Source organism: Typha angustifolia, chromosome 9 (assembly GCF_048772165.1).
Source record: "Typha angustifolia cultivar Huaian chromosome 9, ASM4877216v1, whole genome shotgun sequence".
NCBI classification, from domain to species: Eukaryota; Viridiplantae; Streptophyta; class Magnoliopsida; order Poales; family Typhaceae; genus Typha; species Typha angustifolia.
In genome coordinates, this window is record NC_133247.1 from 8,828,795 (window position 1) to 8,848,268 (window position 19,474).

The window sequence follows — 19,474 nt, forward strand, 5'->3', positions numbered from 1 at the left end:
CTAGACATTATTTAAATTTATTCATAATGAATTTTTTTGTAAAATTAAGAATCTAGATGTTAAATGATCATGACATGATTATGGAATGACTTAGTATAAATTATATTGGTGAGATATTTGTAACCCAATTTGAGAGATGATTCTCACGAAAAGGTTCTTGGAATGTAATGCCACAAAGTACCACTAAGTGACTAGTAAGATTAGGAAAAAGAATCTTGGAGTTTTGTCTGTGGTGACTCTAATTTTACTTCACGGTTATAAGAAAAGTTAGTAGAGCGCCACATCAGTATATTGTGAACCTATTCAGATTAATTATCTAGAATAGTCTCGAGGAACATCTCAATGGTGACTAGTAGTGCAACGTTGCTATGAGTCAGAGTACTTATTAAATAGATAATATGACATACTTATCAGTTTAACTGGTTGCCCCACCAAGGCCAATGACGCTGTTGCAAGGCGGCCTGATAAGAAGAGCATGCTAGATAAGTCGCAAGTGTTCAATGCATATCATAATTGTCACCATTAAAGGGGGGCATGTTCTCCCTCTCTCTCTCTCTCTCTTGCTTGATGTGTGACAACCTAGCAGGTGATCTTAGGGTGAGGTGCTGTTAACACCCCCATGCAATCTACAAGCCCCACAATCCATGGTTTGGGTGATAATGGTTCCACATTTATTCTTAAGATTGGATAGTATAGGTTACCTTTTTTTACTATATTTTAATCACATGTTTCTTTGTCTCAGATTCCCAAGGTCATTCATTTATACCTTCGGTGAGCTTCTTATAAGATAAAAGAAAATTTTCAAGCAAAGAAACGAAGGTTTGAAAAATCGAGATCGGCCTTCCGAAAAAATGACACTTATCGGCCGGATCGGCCATATTGGCCGTATCGGTCGCCTGGATCGGATCGGACTTTTTAATTACATAAAATTTTAAATATTATTTAAAAATTTAGGAAAACTTCTTAAAATTTAGAAAAAAGCTTACCAAAAATAAGAAAAGAAAAAAGAAAACTATGGTGCAATAAAAATTGAAAAAAAAGAAAAGATTAGAAAGAGCATGAGTGGAAGAAAATCAAACAAAAAAAATCCATGATGCAGTAAAGAAGAAGAAAAAGAAGAAGAAAAATAAGAAGAAAAGAGAAGAAGAAGGGAGAGAGTGGAAGAAATGAAAAAAATGAGAGAGAAATAAATAAATTAATTAAAAAATTGTATATCGGAGTTTGTTGGAGTTCACCGAAGTTTGTTGGAGTTCACTGGAGCTAGATCTCTCCGTAAGAGAAACAATGATTATATGCAAGGAGAGAAAAAAAAGAAAGAAAAAGAATAAGAGAGAGTGAAAAGAAAGAGTGAAAGAGAGAGAGTTCAGATCGGGATCGGGATCGGCCGATACGGTGAACCATGAAATGAACACGTCTTGCTTATTTAAGTTAATATAGGAGTTGTATTTTATAGTTTCACACTCACTTGCTCTATTGATGCATTGATACTGCTAAAGTACTAATCTGATGGTTTGCATTATTTTATTTATATCACTTGTGTCTGAATTGTGCTTTTGCCTCCTTTGTAATAAAGCTAGGGAAGCATTTCCGTTCTATCAGCCAAGTGGCCATCATGGTCCACAATGACTTCTACTATTTGTCGGAAGAGATAATTGGACTTTCTTTTGAGGTATGTACCAATATATAGCCTGATAAAATTTAAGTAGATTTATTTCTTGTGTTCTGTGTTTAGAGGTTAAACATTCCATTATTGCAATATCTAATAATATTCAATGTTTTTTTACTTTTCCAGGAGTTACTGTAAGATTTGTTCCTTAATTATGAGGATATTTCCAAAATTAATCAATATATCTAGCATTTTTTATACTGACTGACACTGTAAAGTACTTGCTTACTTCCATTACTTATGACAAGTGCATCAGTACATGTCTTATGCGAAGTAGTATATAGGAGATTGCCTTCTACTTTTTGTTTCTAGATTGAGCAATACCTCCTCTGCACTCTTCTAGAGGAATCTGGAAAGGCTGCCTCCTTTGTTTCCTTGACTGTTAAATGCATTTTGTATATGAAGTTTCCTTACCAGTGGGTTATGGTCTTACTCATGGTAAGCCACCTTTGCTATGCTATGCTCTTGATCCATCTAAAACCAGCCAATTCAGAAAGATTTGGTTAGAAGGTCAGTTCTAAAATTTCAGAAGCTGATGCTGATTAGAACTGAGGTCTTCTATATCTATTATTTTTGGTAGAATGTTGTATTGCATACATGTCATGTTGTTCTAATAATTGCTTTACCTTCTATTTTGACCAGCATATAGTGGCAGTAATGGGCGCATTTTATCTATTAGGAAAATTTGCATTTAACACCCTGCCTTTTAACCTATTTGTGGTTGACACCCTCTATTTTCAACATTTGCAAATCAGTCCCTATGTTTTATCATATATATGCAGAAAATATTCTACTATTAGATCTGTTAACTAAATTTAACCAAACTCTTAGGTTAACTATGCTACAAAGATTACAAAAATATTCTCACCCAAACTATACCTAACTACCTAATCTATACTCAACTCAAAATACTAAACCCAATCTTACTCAAACCCAAATCCAAATTATACCCAACTCAAAAAATACCAAACTCTCTTAAGTGGAGTCTCTATCTCCATCTCCATCTCCATCTCCCAAGCCCAAGCCTAATCCAAGCTATCCCTCAATCTCCATCTCTATTAGGGGAGTCTCTATTCATCTCAATTAGAAGTTTTATGTTCACAATGAGGTTGAGTTGATGGGATTCATTTGTAAATAGTGAAAATAGAAGTTGCAAACTGCAAATAATTAAAAGTTAGGGTGTTAAATATAAATTTTCCTATCCATTATTTTGATTAGTTTTTTGTTACCTATTTGAGGCTAAGCTGTTCTGAATTTTAAAGGAAAAAAAATTCTTGAAATGTTTGCATTATGTAGTCCTATAGCCTTTGCATGCACTTAACTATATGTTGAATGATGTAGATGCCTATGTACATGATTAGGCAATAACAAATTGATACGGTAAATATTTTATGGGTACTGCTGGTGCTGAAGGAATGTTCATAGTCATTAGTCTCTTGAGTTGTGTTCCTTCCTCTACCCTCTGGAATCCTTTTTATGAGGAGGAAGATCTATAGTATGAACTAGGATAATTGCAAAAGGAAATTTCTAGTAAAAAATTATTTCTCAACTTTCCATTGACAGTTCTGTGCAATAGGTATGCACTGAGCTAGTTCGGTTTGATATTTCATAAGTGACCTCAGTGCAAACTATTTTGCAGTGCGCATTGTATACAAACTTTGGTGCACACCTGTTTTGACCTGAATTGATATTGTTTTTCTATACACTTCGTACGTACACTCCTCCACACATCATGTGCCTTATGTTCATTTGTCCTAAATTGTATATTATATTTCTAAGTCTTTTGTGTCCTCGAATTTGCCATTACATAATTTTGAACTAGCATTTCTTATCTAAGTACAACAATCCTAAAGAAAGTGGAAAAACCCTAGAAAGAGTGGGATTTCATATGGCTTTGCATCTTTAGATCTTAGTTTTGCTTGCATTCAACATATTTGAATTTGCTAATGGGAGTTGAATAATGTAAAGAATGTGTTTCCATCTTAATGTGATTCACCGAGAACCATGTAGTTAGTATTAAATTAAGATCAGTTATATTACATACTCATACATGTGTTTTATACCTCATTTTGTGATGTGATTTAGATCAGATTGGATCACCTTAAAAGACATTGGGCTCGATATATTGAGTCTAGTTATCTTATTTATTATGCTTATGTCGTTTAGTTAAAGTCTTAGTAAGTTCGAATTTTATTTAATAAGCTAAATTCAGCTCTACACAGTTTCGGAAAAATATCTTTAGGATATTCCAAAGATGTCCGAATAATATCGAATTAGTTGGAAAAGATCGGCAACTTCCTTATCTATAACTTTAATATTTGGAGTTTTCCCAGATTCGGCATCTATTTATGGCGAAATAAAGTGTTATTCCGAAAAGATAAGGAAGACTGATTAGTTAAGTTGTTTCGGACTGTTTAGATTTAATCTCTATAAATAAGGCCTTATGACTTGTATCTTAGGTATGCATGAATGAAAAATTAATTGGTTTTTGTTTTGGATCCTAGTATCTTTTTTCTTAACTTGGCCTCAATCTCCTTTCTCCCTCTTTACCAACCAACATCGTCTCTCTTGTCGGAATGGTATTGTCTAGCTTTGAATCTCTCATTCGCTAATCCTCCTAGCCCTATAGGGCAGACCTACTTCTCTTTCCTTCATCTCTCTATTTTAACTGTCTCTACTTCCAGTACGGTTTTTATCTTTGTTTGTTGCCACAGTTGTATGCCAATCATAGCTTTTAACTATCTATCGCATCTGCATTCGCATTCGCAAGCCGATTCATAAGAAGTGTTTTTTTTAGTTAGAAATTATAAAACTAGATAGGATCGTTCTATACCTTCCCGACTGACGTGGGAGGATGTCGACATGATTTGGACCACATTAAGTCATCTTGTGCATCGATATGGCCTATGGACTTTTTTAGCATTCTAGCATCGCGTTTGAACTCCTGCATACGTTTGCATATACAGAGAATGCGAATTGCGCGTTCGAACGCATGAAGATCTCGTTTGAATGCCTGCAAATGTTTGCACATAAAGAGAACCTCTGGTCAAGAAGATACGGAACGATCCTATCTAGTTTCGTAATTTTTTGACAAAAAAAAGAGTGTTACGAACCGGCTTGCGGATGCGGATGCAATAGATAGGTGAAGGTTATGATTGGCCTACAACTATGGTAGCGGGTAATGATGAAAAACCGTACGGGAAGTAGAGACGGTTAAGATAAAGAGATGAAAGGGGGAGAAGTAGGCCTGCCTTATGGGATTAGGGGGATCAGCGGATGAGAGAGATTAGAAGTTAGACTAGACGATACCATTTTAACATGATAGGCGGTGTTGGTCGGTAAAGAGAGAGGTGGGAGATTGAGATCGACAGCCAAGTTGAGAAGGAAGATACTAGGAAGTAAGATAACAGCCAATTAATCTTTTATTCATGCATACCTAAGATACAAGCCATAAGGCTTTATTTATAGAGATTAAATCTAAGCAGTCCTAAACAACTTAACTAAACTAGTCTTCTTTATCTTCTCAGATTAACCCTTTATTTCGTCATAGATAGATGTCGAATCTAGGAAACTCCAAATATTAAAGTTATAGATGAGGAAGTTGCCGATCTTCAGCTGGTCTGATATTATTCAGACATCTTTGGAATATCCTGAGAATATTTTTTCAAAACTATGCAGAGCTAGATTTAGTTAATTAAATAAAATCCTAACCTACTAAGACTTTGAGTAAACGACATAAGCATAATAAATAAGATAACTAGACTCGATCATTAAGCCTAATGTTTTTCAAGGTGATCCGATCTGGTCTGGATCACGTCAGTGTCTAATGTCAAGTTGGCTGAATTTCTTGAGGAAACGGAATATTTCATGGTGTGCAGTGCTATGCTCGAAATTTTCCTTTATATTCTTCTTCATAGAAGGACATTGCTTTCATTCAAAAGAGTTTTTGCATATACATCCTTGGCAAGGTCCTAATCAAAAGAAGGAAACTGCATATGGCTTATACATAGATGATTTTCTTGACCACGGGATATATAATTTTCATAGAGGGGCTAAGTAAGACTTTTTGGATAAACATATATAAAAAAATATTGAAACTTGGAGGTATATGTTTCATTGATGAGAAATTAAGAGTATAGATAAAAAATATTGGCGATGAAGTTGTTTAGTTGAAGTTGTGCAAATATATATACTCTTTGGTTGAGACTTCTAAGCTGTATAACTGTTACACATATTACATGGTGGTGGTGTTGGTAGCTATATGATTCTTTCAAGTCCATTTGTAAATTTATAAGTTCTGTATGATTATCACCAATTTACCATTTTAACTGTGATGTGAATCGGGTTAGCTTGGATCACATCACGGGGGCATTGGGGTCAATAGGTTGAGTCTATTTATCTTATTTATTTTAATAATTTAGTTAGAGTCTTAGTAGGCTAGAATTTTATTTAATTAGCTAAATCTAACTCTGTACAGTTTCGGAAAAATATTTAGAAGATATTTATTAGGTATCCGAATATTATGAAATTACCTGGATAAGATCGGCAACCTCAAGATTTACAACGTTCATATCCAATAGTTCTCGAGATTTAGACTCTATCTGTAGTGAAACGAAGGACTAATTTAAGAAGATAAGAAAGACTACTTTAGTTATGTTTGTTTAGGGCGTTTTGATTTAATATCTATAAATAGAGCCTTATGTTTTGTATCATCCACGCCTCTAAAGATATCTTCCAATCTAGCCATTCGATTGGCGTGAAATCAGATTTTTCGGAAAGCTCTCTCCGAGGGCTACAATATATCAAAATTTCACGTCGATCCAACGACTAGATCCGCCATAAAATCTCTCAAAATTTTGGTACAAATTTCTGTTCAGAACCGGTTGCGAGACGAATCAAACATTTTCGAGGGAGATCGTATCAAACTGTTGTAGTAGTGTGGCAGAAAATATTGATTGATATGTATCTGTTAATGCACTAGTTAATCATTGCAGTTATTTGTAATTACATCATGGTGCTAATTTTCAGTAAAGTATGCGTGCCTCAAAGGATATTGACCTAGTTACATTGTACACCTCTCATTTGGTGTTCTATTGACCTTCTATGGTTCCATCTTTTACTCCATTTTGTGCTTATTGTACTTTTACATCTATGAGATGCTCTCCATTTGTTCAGTACCGTGCAGATTTGCCAAGTGACTTACAGAAGCATGCATTGTTTGTGGATATGGCACCAAATTTCTATCAGATGGCTGAGGACATACTAGGAGAACAGATTCAACTTGTTTTGAGTAGCCTGAAAGAGGTATATCTTTGTAATTTTCTTGCATTGTTCTCATCTTTTCGTGAAACATTTTTTTTTGCAAGTTACCTTTTCATTTCCCTTTGGTTTCTTATGCTTCCTTAGGCAATAGATGGTGCCGATGGGTTTCAGAACACACATCAATCTCAGAACTATGAATCAGCAAAGTTCAGTATAGAGCAGGTATTTTTCTCCCATTGGCATAATCTTTTTGTCCACTTTGATCTATTTATTAGACCTCTAAAGTGAATATTCAATATATTTAAGCCATAGATTGTTTTTCATCCAATAAATTTGGCAATAAGATAATTGTAGCGCACCATCATCCATACAACCGCACAAGTGACATCACATGATACAACTCATAGCATGATACAACTACAATAGATTTCGTCAACTGCATATAAGAACATATAGCATAAGCAAAATCACTTTGCTCTTGATTATGCCTGCATAGAATGACGTGGTTGCTTGAAACATTCATCTATTCCCACTAGGTTGAAATTATAATGTTGATGTACTGTCAATGGTCATTGAAGCTCATCCATTAATTGTAGTGCACCATCATCCATATAACTGCACAAGTGACATCATATGATACAAGTCATAGCATGATATGACTACAATAGAATTCGTCAACTGCACATAAGAGCATATAGCATAAGCAAAATCACATAGAATGAGCCTACATAGAATGACATGGTTGCTTGAAACCAAGGTTCCAAAAATCGGTATCGGGATCGGAATCGGCCGTCCGGAAAAATGATATGTATTGGCCGTATCGGCTGCCTGTATCGGATCGGACTATTTTAATTAAATAAACTTCTAAATATTATTAAAAATGTTGAGAAATTTCTAAAAATTTAGAAAAAATTATAAAAAAATAAGAAATAATAATTACTCTAATATAAAGCCTAAAAAGTAAAAATCTCTCTTTCTCCCTCTCTTCTTTCCTATTCCTCTAATTGTTAGTCTGAAATATCCATTCTCTCCCATACTCTTTTTTTTTTATCTTTCTCTCTCTCTCTCTCTCACCCTCTTTTTTTGTTTAATCTTTCCTTCTCCCTCATTCTCTCTTCCTTTTTCTCTCTTCCTTTTTCTCTCTTTCTCTCTCACCCTCTTTTTTTTTTATCTCTCTCTCTCTCTCTCTCTCTCTCTCTCTCTCTCTCTCTCTCTCTCTCTCTCTCTCTCTCTCTCTCTCTCTCTCTCTCTCTCTCTGACAGCTGCTGCTGCAGGTGGGTGTACAGGCTGAAACCGGAAACTATGTTTGAAACATTCATCTATTCCCACTAGGTTGAAATTATAATGTTGATGTACTGTCAATGGTCCTTGAAGCTCATCCATTATTAGTATTGCTCGTTATAGTGTTACACATAATATCCATACAAATGTGGGGTATGGACTTTGTGTATCACTTGCATAGTAAGTACATGGACAGCAATGGAAATAGGAACAAGGACTTAAGGTACAAGTTGTGGTCTATGTGGATACCCACTCTGGCAGTAAATGTCTGGAGTGGTCCAGTGAGAGATGTTAACTCGTCTCACTTGAGGTGCGTATTGTATCTATCAGAAGTAAAACTGTGCTATTATGATGGTTGGATGCGGCCGAAATTGAACTCATCTTGTACATTTCCATTATCTCTTTTAATCCATCTTATGTCTCTATTGAGGTTTTTCCTCTCCTATGTTTCGTAAACTCTACCATGAGCTTGCTGAGGGGCTAGCTCCATGATCTGTGTGCTGAATGGCATGAGTAAAATCCTTCTCAGTAAAAACTATACCTCTAGGAACATTGGGTAGCAGGAATGCATGTGTTGTCTCCACAGACACTCCCACCACTGGTGGTATGATCATCACAATTATCATCACACTGTTATCGGATAGCCAGTAGAGATCCATTATTGGTCTTTAGGTGGGACACTTGTTATATTAAAAATAGGTTAGCAACTTCACAGAAGGAAAGTTGTATACCTACCTTCTGCATAAATTTTCTTACCTTATTATTCACTTCAAAAGTTATTTTCCAGAGAAGTGCAATCACTTTTAAGGTCAAATAAGGACTGGTAATCATGAGAATCTGCAAATCACCCTGTGCAGCCTCATTTTCCTTTCCATTCTCCTCATAAGGTTCCAACTTTGTAAACTCGTCCATTTCTATATTATCTTTAAACTATCTTAGAATCGTGACCAAGCTTTGTTCTGAATAATCTTTGCTTTTAAGGCTAGTATGACTATTGTTAAACAGTATCAGCCACATTCAGCTGCAAATCACATTGTACAGCCTTAATTTTTTACAGTTTCTTACACCTCTCCAATTTCGTTTTAAAAACTCATATTGTCAACTTCAATGTCATACAACTGCTATCAAAATGGATTATTGCTAAATTTAATAGAAAAAAATTCTTGAACAATATACTAATGATCAATGTGCTTTTGTGACCTTTCTGTTTCTTTCAATTTCGTTGACCATTATCTTGAAGACAGTTAATAATAATATGATAAGTATCTTATGTTCTCCATATATTCTTATATTTTCTTCAGGTTGTTTTCATTTTAGAGAAAGTACATATTATGTGGGAATCATATATGCCAGCAGCTGCTTACAAGAGAACAATGTGTGTCATATTGGATTTTGTCTTCTCTAGAATTACAAGAGATATGCTCATGTTAGATGATATGGCAGCTGAAGAAACTCTACAGGTTATCTAATGCCCTCTTTTCCCCATTTTGGGCCTTAAATTATAAACTTATCATTATTAATAGCTTTTACTATGTTTACAGCTACAAAGACTTATCCACTTGACATTAGAAAACCTATCTCTGTTGTTTAAATCCCTAATTGCTGATGTGGATGAGAAAGAGAAGATCTTGAATTATAATTTATGGGTTCAACTAGATGGGATATTACCATCTTTACAGAAGTTCCGAAAGCTAGCAGGCATGTTTTCTCCTGTGGTCCGAAGTATATTTTTTTAAGACTTCTGTCTTAGGGTTTTTGATAACTTTTTGACATGAGTTCTTGTCTTACTATGCAGACTTGTTTGATATGCCTTTGAAATCCATCACAACAACTTGGGAGACTGGAGAATTAATTAATTGTGGCTTTACTTCATCTGAGGTGCATTAGTTTTCTCCCCTCAGCCTTTATATGATTATTGTACATTTTTTTATCTTTATATCTCTATGCAGGATTGTTTAATTCTTCCACTATTTTTGGTCAGATATTGAACAAATGCTTGTGAAAAGAAATGGATCTTTCTTGGTTTGATTCTCATGACATATTGATACAAGGAGACTTTGAATAATAAATTGGAGATATTTTTGATATTGCAATAGAATTGCTAGCTGATTTCAGCATGGAAACAATAACATGCTTCTCTTTCTAATTGAGATTTGAGCATTTGATTGTGTTTGGAGCTTTTGTTAAAGCAGTAGCAAAAAAGAAATCTAGTCGGCAAATGATTTCTCAAATATTCTATTAATCTTGCCTTTGTTGTAGGTATGATGGTAAGAAACTAACTGCTAGTTGACATCTTGGTAAGAGTTCTTAAATAGTAAATAAGAGATAAATTAGATATTGCAATAAAATTGTTAATTGATTCTACTTTAAAACAATAAGGTACTTGATATAGGACAACATAGAGTAGGACTTCTTGTGAAGTGGAGACCGAACTTGAACTTGACCCTGCCAAAGTTGTTGCAATGATTCCTAGATGCATTAGGAATATCTGGGATACCTATTTTATTTAGGATTCTTATTTTAAGGCTTTCCTATCACAATTACTTTCCTTTGAGGATTTTCCTATGGAGAGTTGTCCTTATCCATTAGGAAGGGAAAACTACCTTATGTTGTTAATATTGGACTGTTCCTTATCTATGAGAGCCTATAAATATGAGAGGAGGCTAGGAAGGTTAACATACATGACAACAAGAGCTTAGAAAAGCAACACCTTGTGAGAGATCTAGTAAAAGGCTGCGGTGCTAATATAGAGACGTGAGTCTAGTAGAGAGAAGAATGAGTGAGTTCTTGGGTTTGGTTGAGGGTGATTCCGCTATTGTGTAATCTTCTGTGATCTACATAGAGAAATCAACCGGATCTCTGTGGACATAGCTAATATTGGGTGAATGATGTAAAGATCTTGTATATTTTGTGATTACTTTTGTGTTTTTGTCGTGTTCATTCTCTTAGACTCCCATAGTACTTCCATAGTATTCCCAATAATTGATATCAAAGATTAATAGAATAATTCAGGAAATATTTAATCTCAATTTCAGCAAAATAAATAATTCAGCAAATATTTAATCTCAATTTTAGCAAATTAAATAATTCAGAAAATATTTAATCACAATTTCAGAAAATTAAATAATTAAGCAGATATTTAGTTTCAATTTCAGCAAATATTTAATCTAAATTTCAGCAAATTAAGTAATTCAGAAAATATTTAATTTCAATTTCAGCAAATATTTAATCTCAATTTCAGAAAATTAAATAATTCAGCAAATATTTAATCTCAATTTCAGCAAAATAAATAATTCAGCAGATATTTAATTTTAATTTCAGCAAATTAAATAATTCAGCAAATATTTAATCATAATTTCAGCAAATTAAATAATTCAGTAAATATTTAATTATAATTTTAGTAAATTCAGCAAAGAATAATTTGGATTTTAGAGAGTTATTATGTGGAAAAAAAATCAATAAAGAGAAGAAAAAGAAGAAGAGATTAGAGAGAACATCAAAGGAAAAAGAGATTAGAGAGAGAGAGAGAGAGAGAGAAATTATGAAAAAGAAGAATAGATTAGAGAGAGAGCTAGAGAAAGAAAACAAAAAAAAATGTAAAATTATGATGTAGTGAAGGAGAAGAAAGATAGAAGAAAAAAGAGAGAGTAAAAGAAATTAAAAAACTGAGAGAAAAAAATTTAATAAAATTATATACCGGAGTTCGTCGGAGTTTGCCGGAGCTAGATCTGGATCGCTGGAGTTCGCCGGAGTTTTTGTCGGAGCTAGATCTCCATTGGAATTTAGATAAAGTGAGTTTGAAGAAAACGAGAAAGGAGTGAAAGAGAGAAAGAGAGAGAGTGAGAAAAAATAAGGTAAAAGTTAAAGAAAAATGGTAAAGTTGGCTGGCTTGGCTTGGAGACACGGTTTAACTAAAACAGGCCGATCCTGGTATCGACTTGAGAGAGAGATAGAATGGGAGAGAAAGAGTGAGAATGCTAAGGAGAGAGATGAGGGAGTTGAGAGGGAGAGGGAGAGGGAGAGGGAGAGGGAGTGGGAGACGGGGAGATTTTTAGAGAGAGTGGGTAAGACTTTTTTATTTGTGTTAGTGTGAGTAGTAGAAAGGGAGAGAGAGATTGAGAAAAATATATATTTTTTATTTTTAGACTTTATATATGAATAATTTATATTTATATATTATTATTATTATTTGTAAAAATTTTAAAATTTTTCTGTATTTTAAAAATTATTAAAATATAAGCCGATATCGCCGATACCGCTAATACATATTATTTTGTCGACAGCTGATCCCCATCCTAATTTCGATATTTTGAACTTTGGTTAATTGTGTTAAAAAGTTGACTCTTGAAACTGGTGGATGATTAGAAGAGAAATTGGCTATAGAACTTGGTTAAGAATAGTAGATTGGACTAAAGATTGAATCGTTGTTCTTAGGTTATATGTAAAAGGGGAGATTATTGAATATTATATGTGACGGGTTAGTTCCAGATCGAAAAGTGAGAAAGAAAGTGGAAGTGTTTATTTAGACTATGGGACCCTCATTTAATAGTTCAAACTTTTAAGTTGAATTGGATTTCAATATTTGTGCCAAACTCTATTTTACTTAGATTGGGACTCCCTGTGTCCCCAACAATTGGTACGAGAGCTAAAGGTCACATGATACCAACCACTAATACTAGAGTCAGTTTATAGATTGAATGGGAAACATTGATGATGAAAAGGGAATTGAGAAGTTTAGTGGGATGAACTTTGGATTATGGAAGATGTAGATTGAAGATCATCTTTATCAGAGGAATTTTTATCTGCCTCCTAGAAGAAAAGCCAAAAAGCTGAATGGCATAAGTAACAAAGATTGGAAAGTTCTAGATCGAATAACCCTTGAATGGTGCGTCCTTTCCTTGGTGGCATTGATGGCCATCAATATTTCCAAGGAGATGATAACTGCAGGTTTGATGAGTGCATTGGCCAAGATGCATGAGAAACCGTCGGCGTCAAACAGTCTTCTTAAAGAAAAAGCTATTCAACATGAAGATGGCTGAAGGTGGGACCATAGCTAATCATTTGAACAAGTTCAATACTATCACCAATCAGTTGAACTCAGTCGACATCAACTTTGATGATGAGATTTGGCATTGCTGATTTTGTCATCCTTGCTGGATAGTTGGAACAACCTAGTTATGGCCTAGAGAAATTCCTCGGAATCATCTACTTAAAGTATGATGATATAGTAGGTATTCTACTTAGTGAGAAATTTGGAGGAAGACATCCAGCAAAGTAGCAAGAACGCCTCTTAATTTCGAAAGCAGTAGTTGATCACGGAGCAGATTAAAAATTCGTGAAAGATCCAAATTAAAGAGTATCAAGTTCAAATCGGCCAAAAGCAAATGAGATAGTTGTTGACATTGCAGCAAGAAGGTCCACATTAGGTGAAGTACAAATCCTACACAATTCATATGAATGGCATTGCGTAGGACATTGCAAGTCATTTCATAAGTATCTCTAAAAAATTCTGATGCAGACATTGATTGTCTTTGGATGGACAGACTGAATCATGGGTAATAAATTCAAGAGCCTCTTTCCATGCGACTTCTTAGGACATAGGTGACTGGACATATCTTTCTTGAGGGTGGTGAACCTTGTAGAATTATTGACATAGGAGATGTCCATATCGACATGGTGAATTGTTTGGTCCTGAAGTTGATAGACATGAGGCATCTCCCCAGTAGAACTGCTATAGTACTGAAATCCAAATAACCCTTTATTTAGACACATGGAGAAAGATAAGACCAACGAATCTATTTTTCTGTCTCTGAGTATATCTTTTTTATACTAGCAGATATAAAAGAGGGAAGATAACCAATGTAGGGGAAAGAAAATCAACCCGCCTGGCTTGTGGGGAAAAAGGAAAGCCCACTTATATTATGGGGACAAAAGAAGGAAAAACATGGAATTCACCTCGAGAGAAGAGAGGAGACGGGGGAGAAAAGATGCATGTTGAATCCTCCACAAAATTAAACTTAATTTTCCATGATTAAGTTGCTTATTTTTGGGCCTACTCTCAGCCCCACATGAAGAGGCAAAGAGATAGCATCAAGTCACAATATCAACTAATCAAAACCTATCCTAATCTAATCTATAACCAAATTAGGACCCTTAAAAGTTAAAAGTAACCAACCAAATCCTAAGAAAACTTATATTAAAGCAAACTAAGCACCGGATCTCCTAGATATGACAAGTTTTGACCAAATAAGATGCTCAAAAATTAAATAAAATATGTAGCTAAAAGTACATCCAAAAATAAAAATAAATGAAAATATAATTCTCTTCACTTGCTTCCTCTCTACAAATCTTGTAGTGGCAATATGTTCACAATCTGCATCATTGTTCTTTCCAAGTTATGCATCAGAAGTCTTTCAGCCATCTTCATATTTGATAATTGGATTTCCTAAATAATGGGACTCAAGTTAAATGGATCTGAACTTGCTCTGCTACCAAATTGATGTGGCATAGCCTATAGAAAACATGCCGATATTTGAGTTTTTGACTGGTCTAATCTGCACACCAAACAATGTACCTAACTAGATTAGATACAAACTTTTTTACTTGACATTGAGTTTTGATCTACATAAATCCGTGCAAGATAATGAGTACACGTCTAAAAAAATTGTCTGAGTTAGCGTTTTTTAAAATAGAATTCACTTTCTCTAGTGATTTTGGGTATGCATAGATTTATGAGAACATTTGTATGCAATAAATCAAGTAATGGATTAGTGATTTCTATACCAATCATTTAATTTTTATTGAAATAAATCACTATCTCTTAAAGCTATTCTCCCTGACATACTTATGTGGCATCCACATGGACTAGGTCACTTATTTGGGGAAATAATTTTGTAGATCACTTATTTGGTACAGTATTTGGTGTGTAGACTTATAATGGTCTACAATTCCTGATATAGAGAAAGATAACAAGTAGATCTATATATATATATATATATATATAGGATTTGATAGGATATAGTATCTCTTTGATGATCAATTTGCCCTCAACTAATATCTTTATACAAAGGGATAATTACACTAAGACCCTCTAAATTATTGCTCATTTCCCCATGCACCTTATTTTATTTCAGTAACATTTACCCCCTAAACTATAGGAAACCTCACCCTTCTGCTGATGTTAATGGAAAAATGTCAAAGGATCAATTTACTTTCCTCTAAAATAAGGGTAAAAAGGCCCCTAGAGAGCCTAACATTTATCACTTGACACTCGTATATTATATTTAGTAGAAAAAATCTAACGGATGACTAATAAAAGAGCATCACGGAGGATCCCATAGTTAAGTAGGTCAATGTTTCAGGAAAAAAAAACTAGGGGGTCTATATGGAAATGGGCAACAATTCTGGGGTTATTACAAATAAACCAAATAACTCCTATTAAAATTCTAATTGACTTGAACGAACCTAAATAAACTCTAAATCAAACCTAAATTCTAACTCGAATCAAAACCCAACTTGACCCAATGTTGAAATTAAGCCTAATATAATAATTCTTGACTCAATTGGATTGAACTAAAGATCAAATTCAGATCCTAGAAGGATTGAATTGATCAACACAAATCAAATCCTTGCATTTTCACCTCCGCTCAATATTAAAATATGCATCATAACATATCCAAAGGCTTGGATATTTCTTCAGATGACAAAAAGCAATCAAGATCTGATGCTTGATCTCTATTAGTACTTCCTTTTTTATTGGGTATTTGATTGTCTTTGGAGCTTACTTCTCGTTAAGCTTTATCAAGATAGAAACCAATTGGACAAAAATTAATACCTTTGGTCTTCTTCACCTGGAACCAATGAAAAAAATTAGATGATGAGTGGGTGAAAACAAAATTGTATTCCCTACTTTTGTTTGTTGTGTGCTCTCACTTCCTCCTAGCTATTAACCTATTTGTAGAAATTTACTATGTCTAAGATGGTCAGGATGATGGCTGCCCCGTGAATACTTCCTGATCGTTTTCTTGACATAGTAGAGTTTTGATTTGTACCTAATCCATTGTCCATCCATGTTCAACTTGCTTTAGACCTAATCCATATCTGATAACTAGAACCTATGCATCAGTTATGGTTCTCAAATTGAGAGTTGAAGGTTAGCTGGGTTGGTGTTTTTGTATCATGAATGAGCGTTCATCTTTAAAAAGATTTGGTACAAACTTGGCCAAGCATATTACATATAAAGTTCATAGTTCAATATCTTTATTTTGATTCTCCACTCAGCTACATCCACAAAATGATTCTCAATAGTCATTTAAGTATACATTTTGCATAAAATTAACATACTCATTTTATTTGGTATAAGCTTTATAATGATATATGAATATGAATTGAAGGGAGAGAAAGCCGATGATAAGATGATAAAACTAGTTAATTTACTGAAGCTTCATGAAGATATCTCAACAGTAATAATAATGAATAGATATGATATCAAAAGTAGCAGTATATTATTCTGAGCTTTGTTGCTAGCATGAAATTAGTGACATTATGTTATCTTTGCTGTCGTTGATGAAGATAATGTAAACCACTTTGGCAATTTAGAGTGTAACTGCCAGTTTACATAAACTCATGAATTCATTCATATTAATAAGCGACTTGTTCTTTATATGAATGATTTGTATGTTGTAGAACAAATTGTACTCTAATGGTACCAGAAAAGATGGGATGTCACTGCTTAGACATATGAGGGAATAATTCCTTTGCAACTAATTCTCTTGAAATGGGTGTGTTCTATACAATTATTAGTATATCTTGTACCAAGTTGAGTTGCCCATTTATTGAGAATTAGGTGGCCGTAATTTGAAGTTTGATAGTAGTTTTAATTGATTTGTTAGAACTCTGGAAAGATTTGCTATTAAGTTTTCTCATTTTCTGATTACTTCAGTTCTTGAAAATCTATTGCTTGTAGTTGAATCATATCCGGCATGGGGGTTCTTGCTGCCTGTTGCAAGTCTGATCTGCTTCTTTATGCAGGTAGAGAATTTCATCAAAGCAATTTTTGCGGACTCACCTCTCAGGAAGGAGTGCTTACGGAGGATTGGAGGTACATATTCATAGATGACATGGGTTAGTGCTGCATCTATATTAAAGATGGGTATCATTGTTGTTTTAAGATACTGACATGTATAAGTGTATTCTACCCTTAGGTCAGTAGTGTGGTAGGCTGCATTTGTGCAGATCAAATGTACATTCCGTGCTTTGGTGGTGGTTTTGTTGAGAAATTATAGTTAGGTGTCTCAAGTCAGCACCAAGTATTTAAGAGATGTGCTTTCGTAGAAGAAGAAAGAAAAAAAAAACAGCAACTATTGTTCTTTCATACAACAACAACTATTGTCTCAAGTCAGCACCAACTAGTGTTTAAGGGTTCTAATCAAATTGTAGCTCTAAAAAACGTGCAATATAATAGCAATCGTATAATACCACAAATTTCATATAAATGTATTAAACTTTGTCAGTCGAGCCAGCTTTGGTCCTGAGGTAGCTTGTTTTGGAGGAAGTGGGAAATGATATTCCTAGCAAAAGAGTTCTCTTTTGAGAATGTCACTAGCATTTGTAATCTCTAATGTAATCTCTAATGCTTCCTAACGCCTTCCTCTTGTATATTTTTTCTTCTAATATAATTAGGTTTTACCCTTTCTTCAGTATTGACGAAAGTTCTCTTGCTCGCATGAGAGCAATAAATTACACTTATACATATATATTGTCTCCGGTTGGCGTCATTCGACTTGTATCACCCATGCCCCACTACATTGAGATGTTGTATTCATTGGTATAGAAAACATAAATGAAGCTCTACTAAAATCTCGCAATATTGCTACAATGAATTTTCTCAAAAGAAAAAGAAAAGTGCTCCCGTAAAGTAAATTATCCCGAATCCATATGATCTTATTGTTCCTTTGTCTCTGGGTTTTAATTCTTTTAATATTAGAGATATTTGGGTAGCATCTCAATACCTTTAAAGAGCATTTCCAGATGAGACCAAGTTTAGAACGGCAAGAAAAATAACTTGAAAAACCCTTGACCTCATTAACAACTTAGGCCACCGACCGAATGCCCGTGACTCCAATAAAATGCTCTTGAACTTCTATACAGTTACCTAATTTTTCTTTATCCAGCAATCAAATGGCCCCAAGTAATTCATATAAACCTGAGTAATGTATGTAACTAGTTTAATGAATAGATTGCATTCATGCTTAAATAGATTATGAATTTACTCCCAACAATGCAAAATATCTGCCAAAATTAGTAGGGATAAGATTAGAAATATGTTATGAACTAGATCTAGACCAATCTAGACGCAAGAAAATTGTGAAAATTTATACGGAGGTAGCTTTAGAAGTTAGATTTTTAATGAATCTAGTTTCATGAGAATATGATGTCTGAATGAAAAAATATTAATTAAATAGTAGATCAAGGTCAAATAGGGCAGAACGGTAATTAATTTATGTTGCGGCAGTCGTTATAAGGTGGCGGACAGTCAAAGGTAGTGATGTACTGTTGGTGGAAAAAGATAGCTAGGATTTGAAAGATCTAAATGCTTTTACAATATGATCTACTCCTAGAAAGATAAAGAAAACGATGACTAGGATTTGAAAGATCTAAATGCTTTTACAATATGATCTACTCCTAGAAAGATAAATGCGATCTAACTGTTATGGTAAAAGATAAGAACGAAAATATTAACTTAGCTAAACTCAGATTCATTCAATAATAGTTATTAACACATATCCACTTATTTATAGGAGTAAAAATTTCTAACAGATCGGATCCACATGCGGATTATCCGACTTATTTAAAACTCAAAATAATAAGAGAAAGCTAACTAAGTAACTTAATTCGACTTGACTTGATTTGATTTAACCCATTTGGTTCGATCGTAACGAATACTCCTAAAGTAGAGACTAGTAAATGGTTCTAGAAACTTAATAGTTGATCTATATCTAGTTCTTTTCTCTTAGAATAATACCTAATTCTTCCCAATATAGAGTAATTTCTTTTTATAAATTAGATTTTAGAATCTTTTATATTTACAGAGGTAGTACGGTATCAATTAACTGAAGAATAAAAGAAAAGTATAAGAGTGAATTTTAGAATTTTATATGCATAGCCTCAGTGAGAGATCGTATTGAATATAACATTTCTCTTGTATAAAAGGTTTGTATAGAATTGTTTGGAGTGGAAGAAGAAGAAAAAGAAGATGTGGATGAA

The 19,474-nt window shown here is 34.0% G+C and overlaps 1 protein-coding gene across 1 annotated transcript in view; it reads left to right on the top strand.

Moving 5' to 3' along the window:
• LOC140767486 (centromere/kinetochore protein zw10 homolog) overlaps nucleotides 1-17,593 on the top strand; it is a 49,186-nt gene extending 31,593 nt beyond the window's left edge. The window contains exons 8-14 of the mRNA XM_073107412.1: nucleotides 1,574-1,669; nucleotides 6,842-6,970; nucleotides 7,073-7,150; nucleotides 9,511-9,669; nucleotides 9,751-9,907; nucleotides 10,005-10,087; nucleotides 17,240-17,593. Coding sequence (XP_072963513.1) covers nucleotides 1,574-1,669; nucleotides 6,842-6,970; nucleotides 7,073-7,150; nucleotides 9,511-9,669; nucleotides 9,751-9,907; nucleotides 10,005-10,087; nucleotides 17,240-17,323 — 786 coding nt within the window. The 3' untranslated portion in view covers nucleotides 17,324-17,593. The remainder of the gene's footprint in view (nucleotides 1-1,573; nucleotides 1,670-6,841; nucleotides 6,971-7,072; nucleotides 7,151-9,510; nucleotides 9,670-9,750; nucleotides 9,908-10,004; nucleotides 10,088-17,239) is intronic.
• Nucleotides 17,594-19,474: the final 1,881 nt, after the last annotated feature.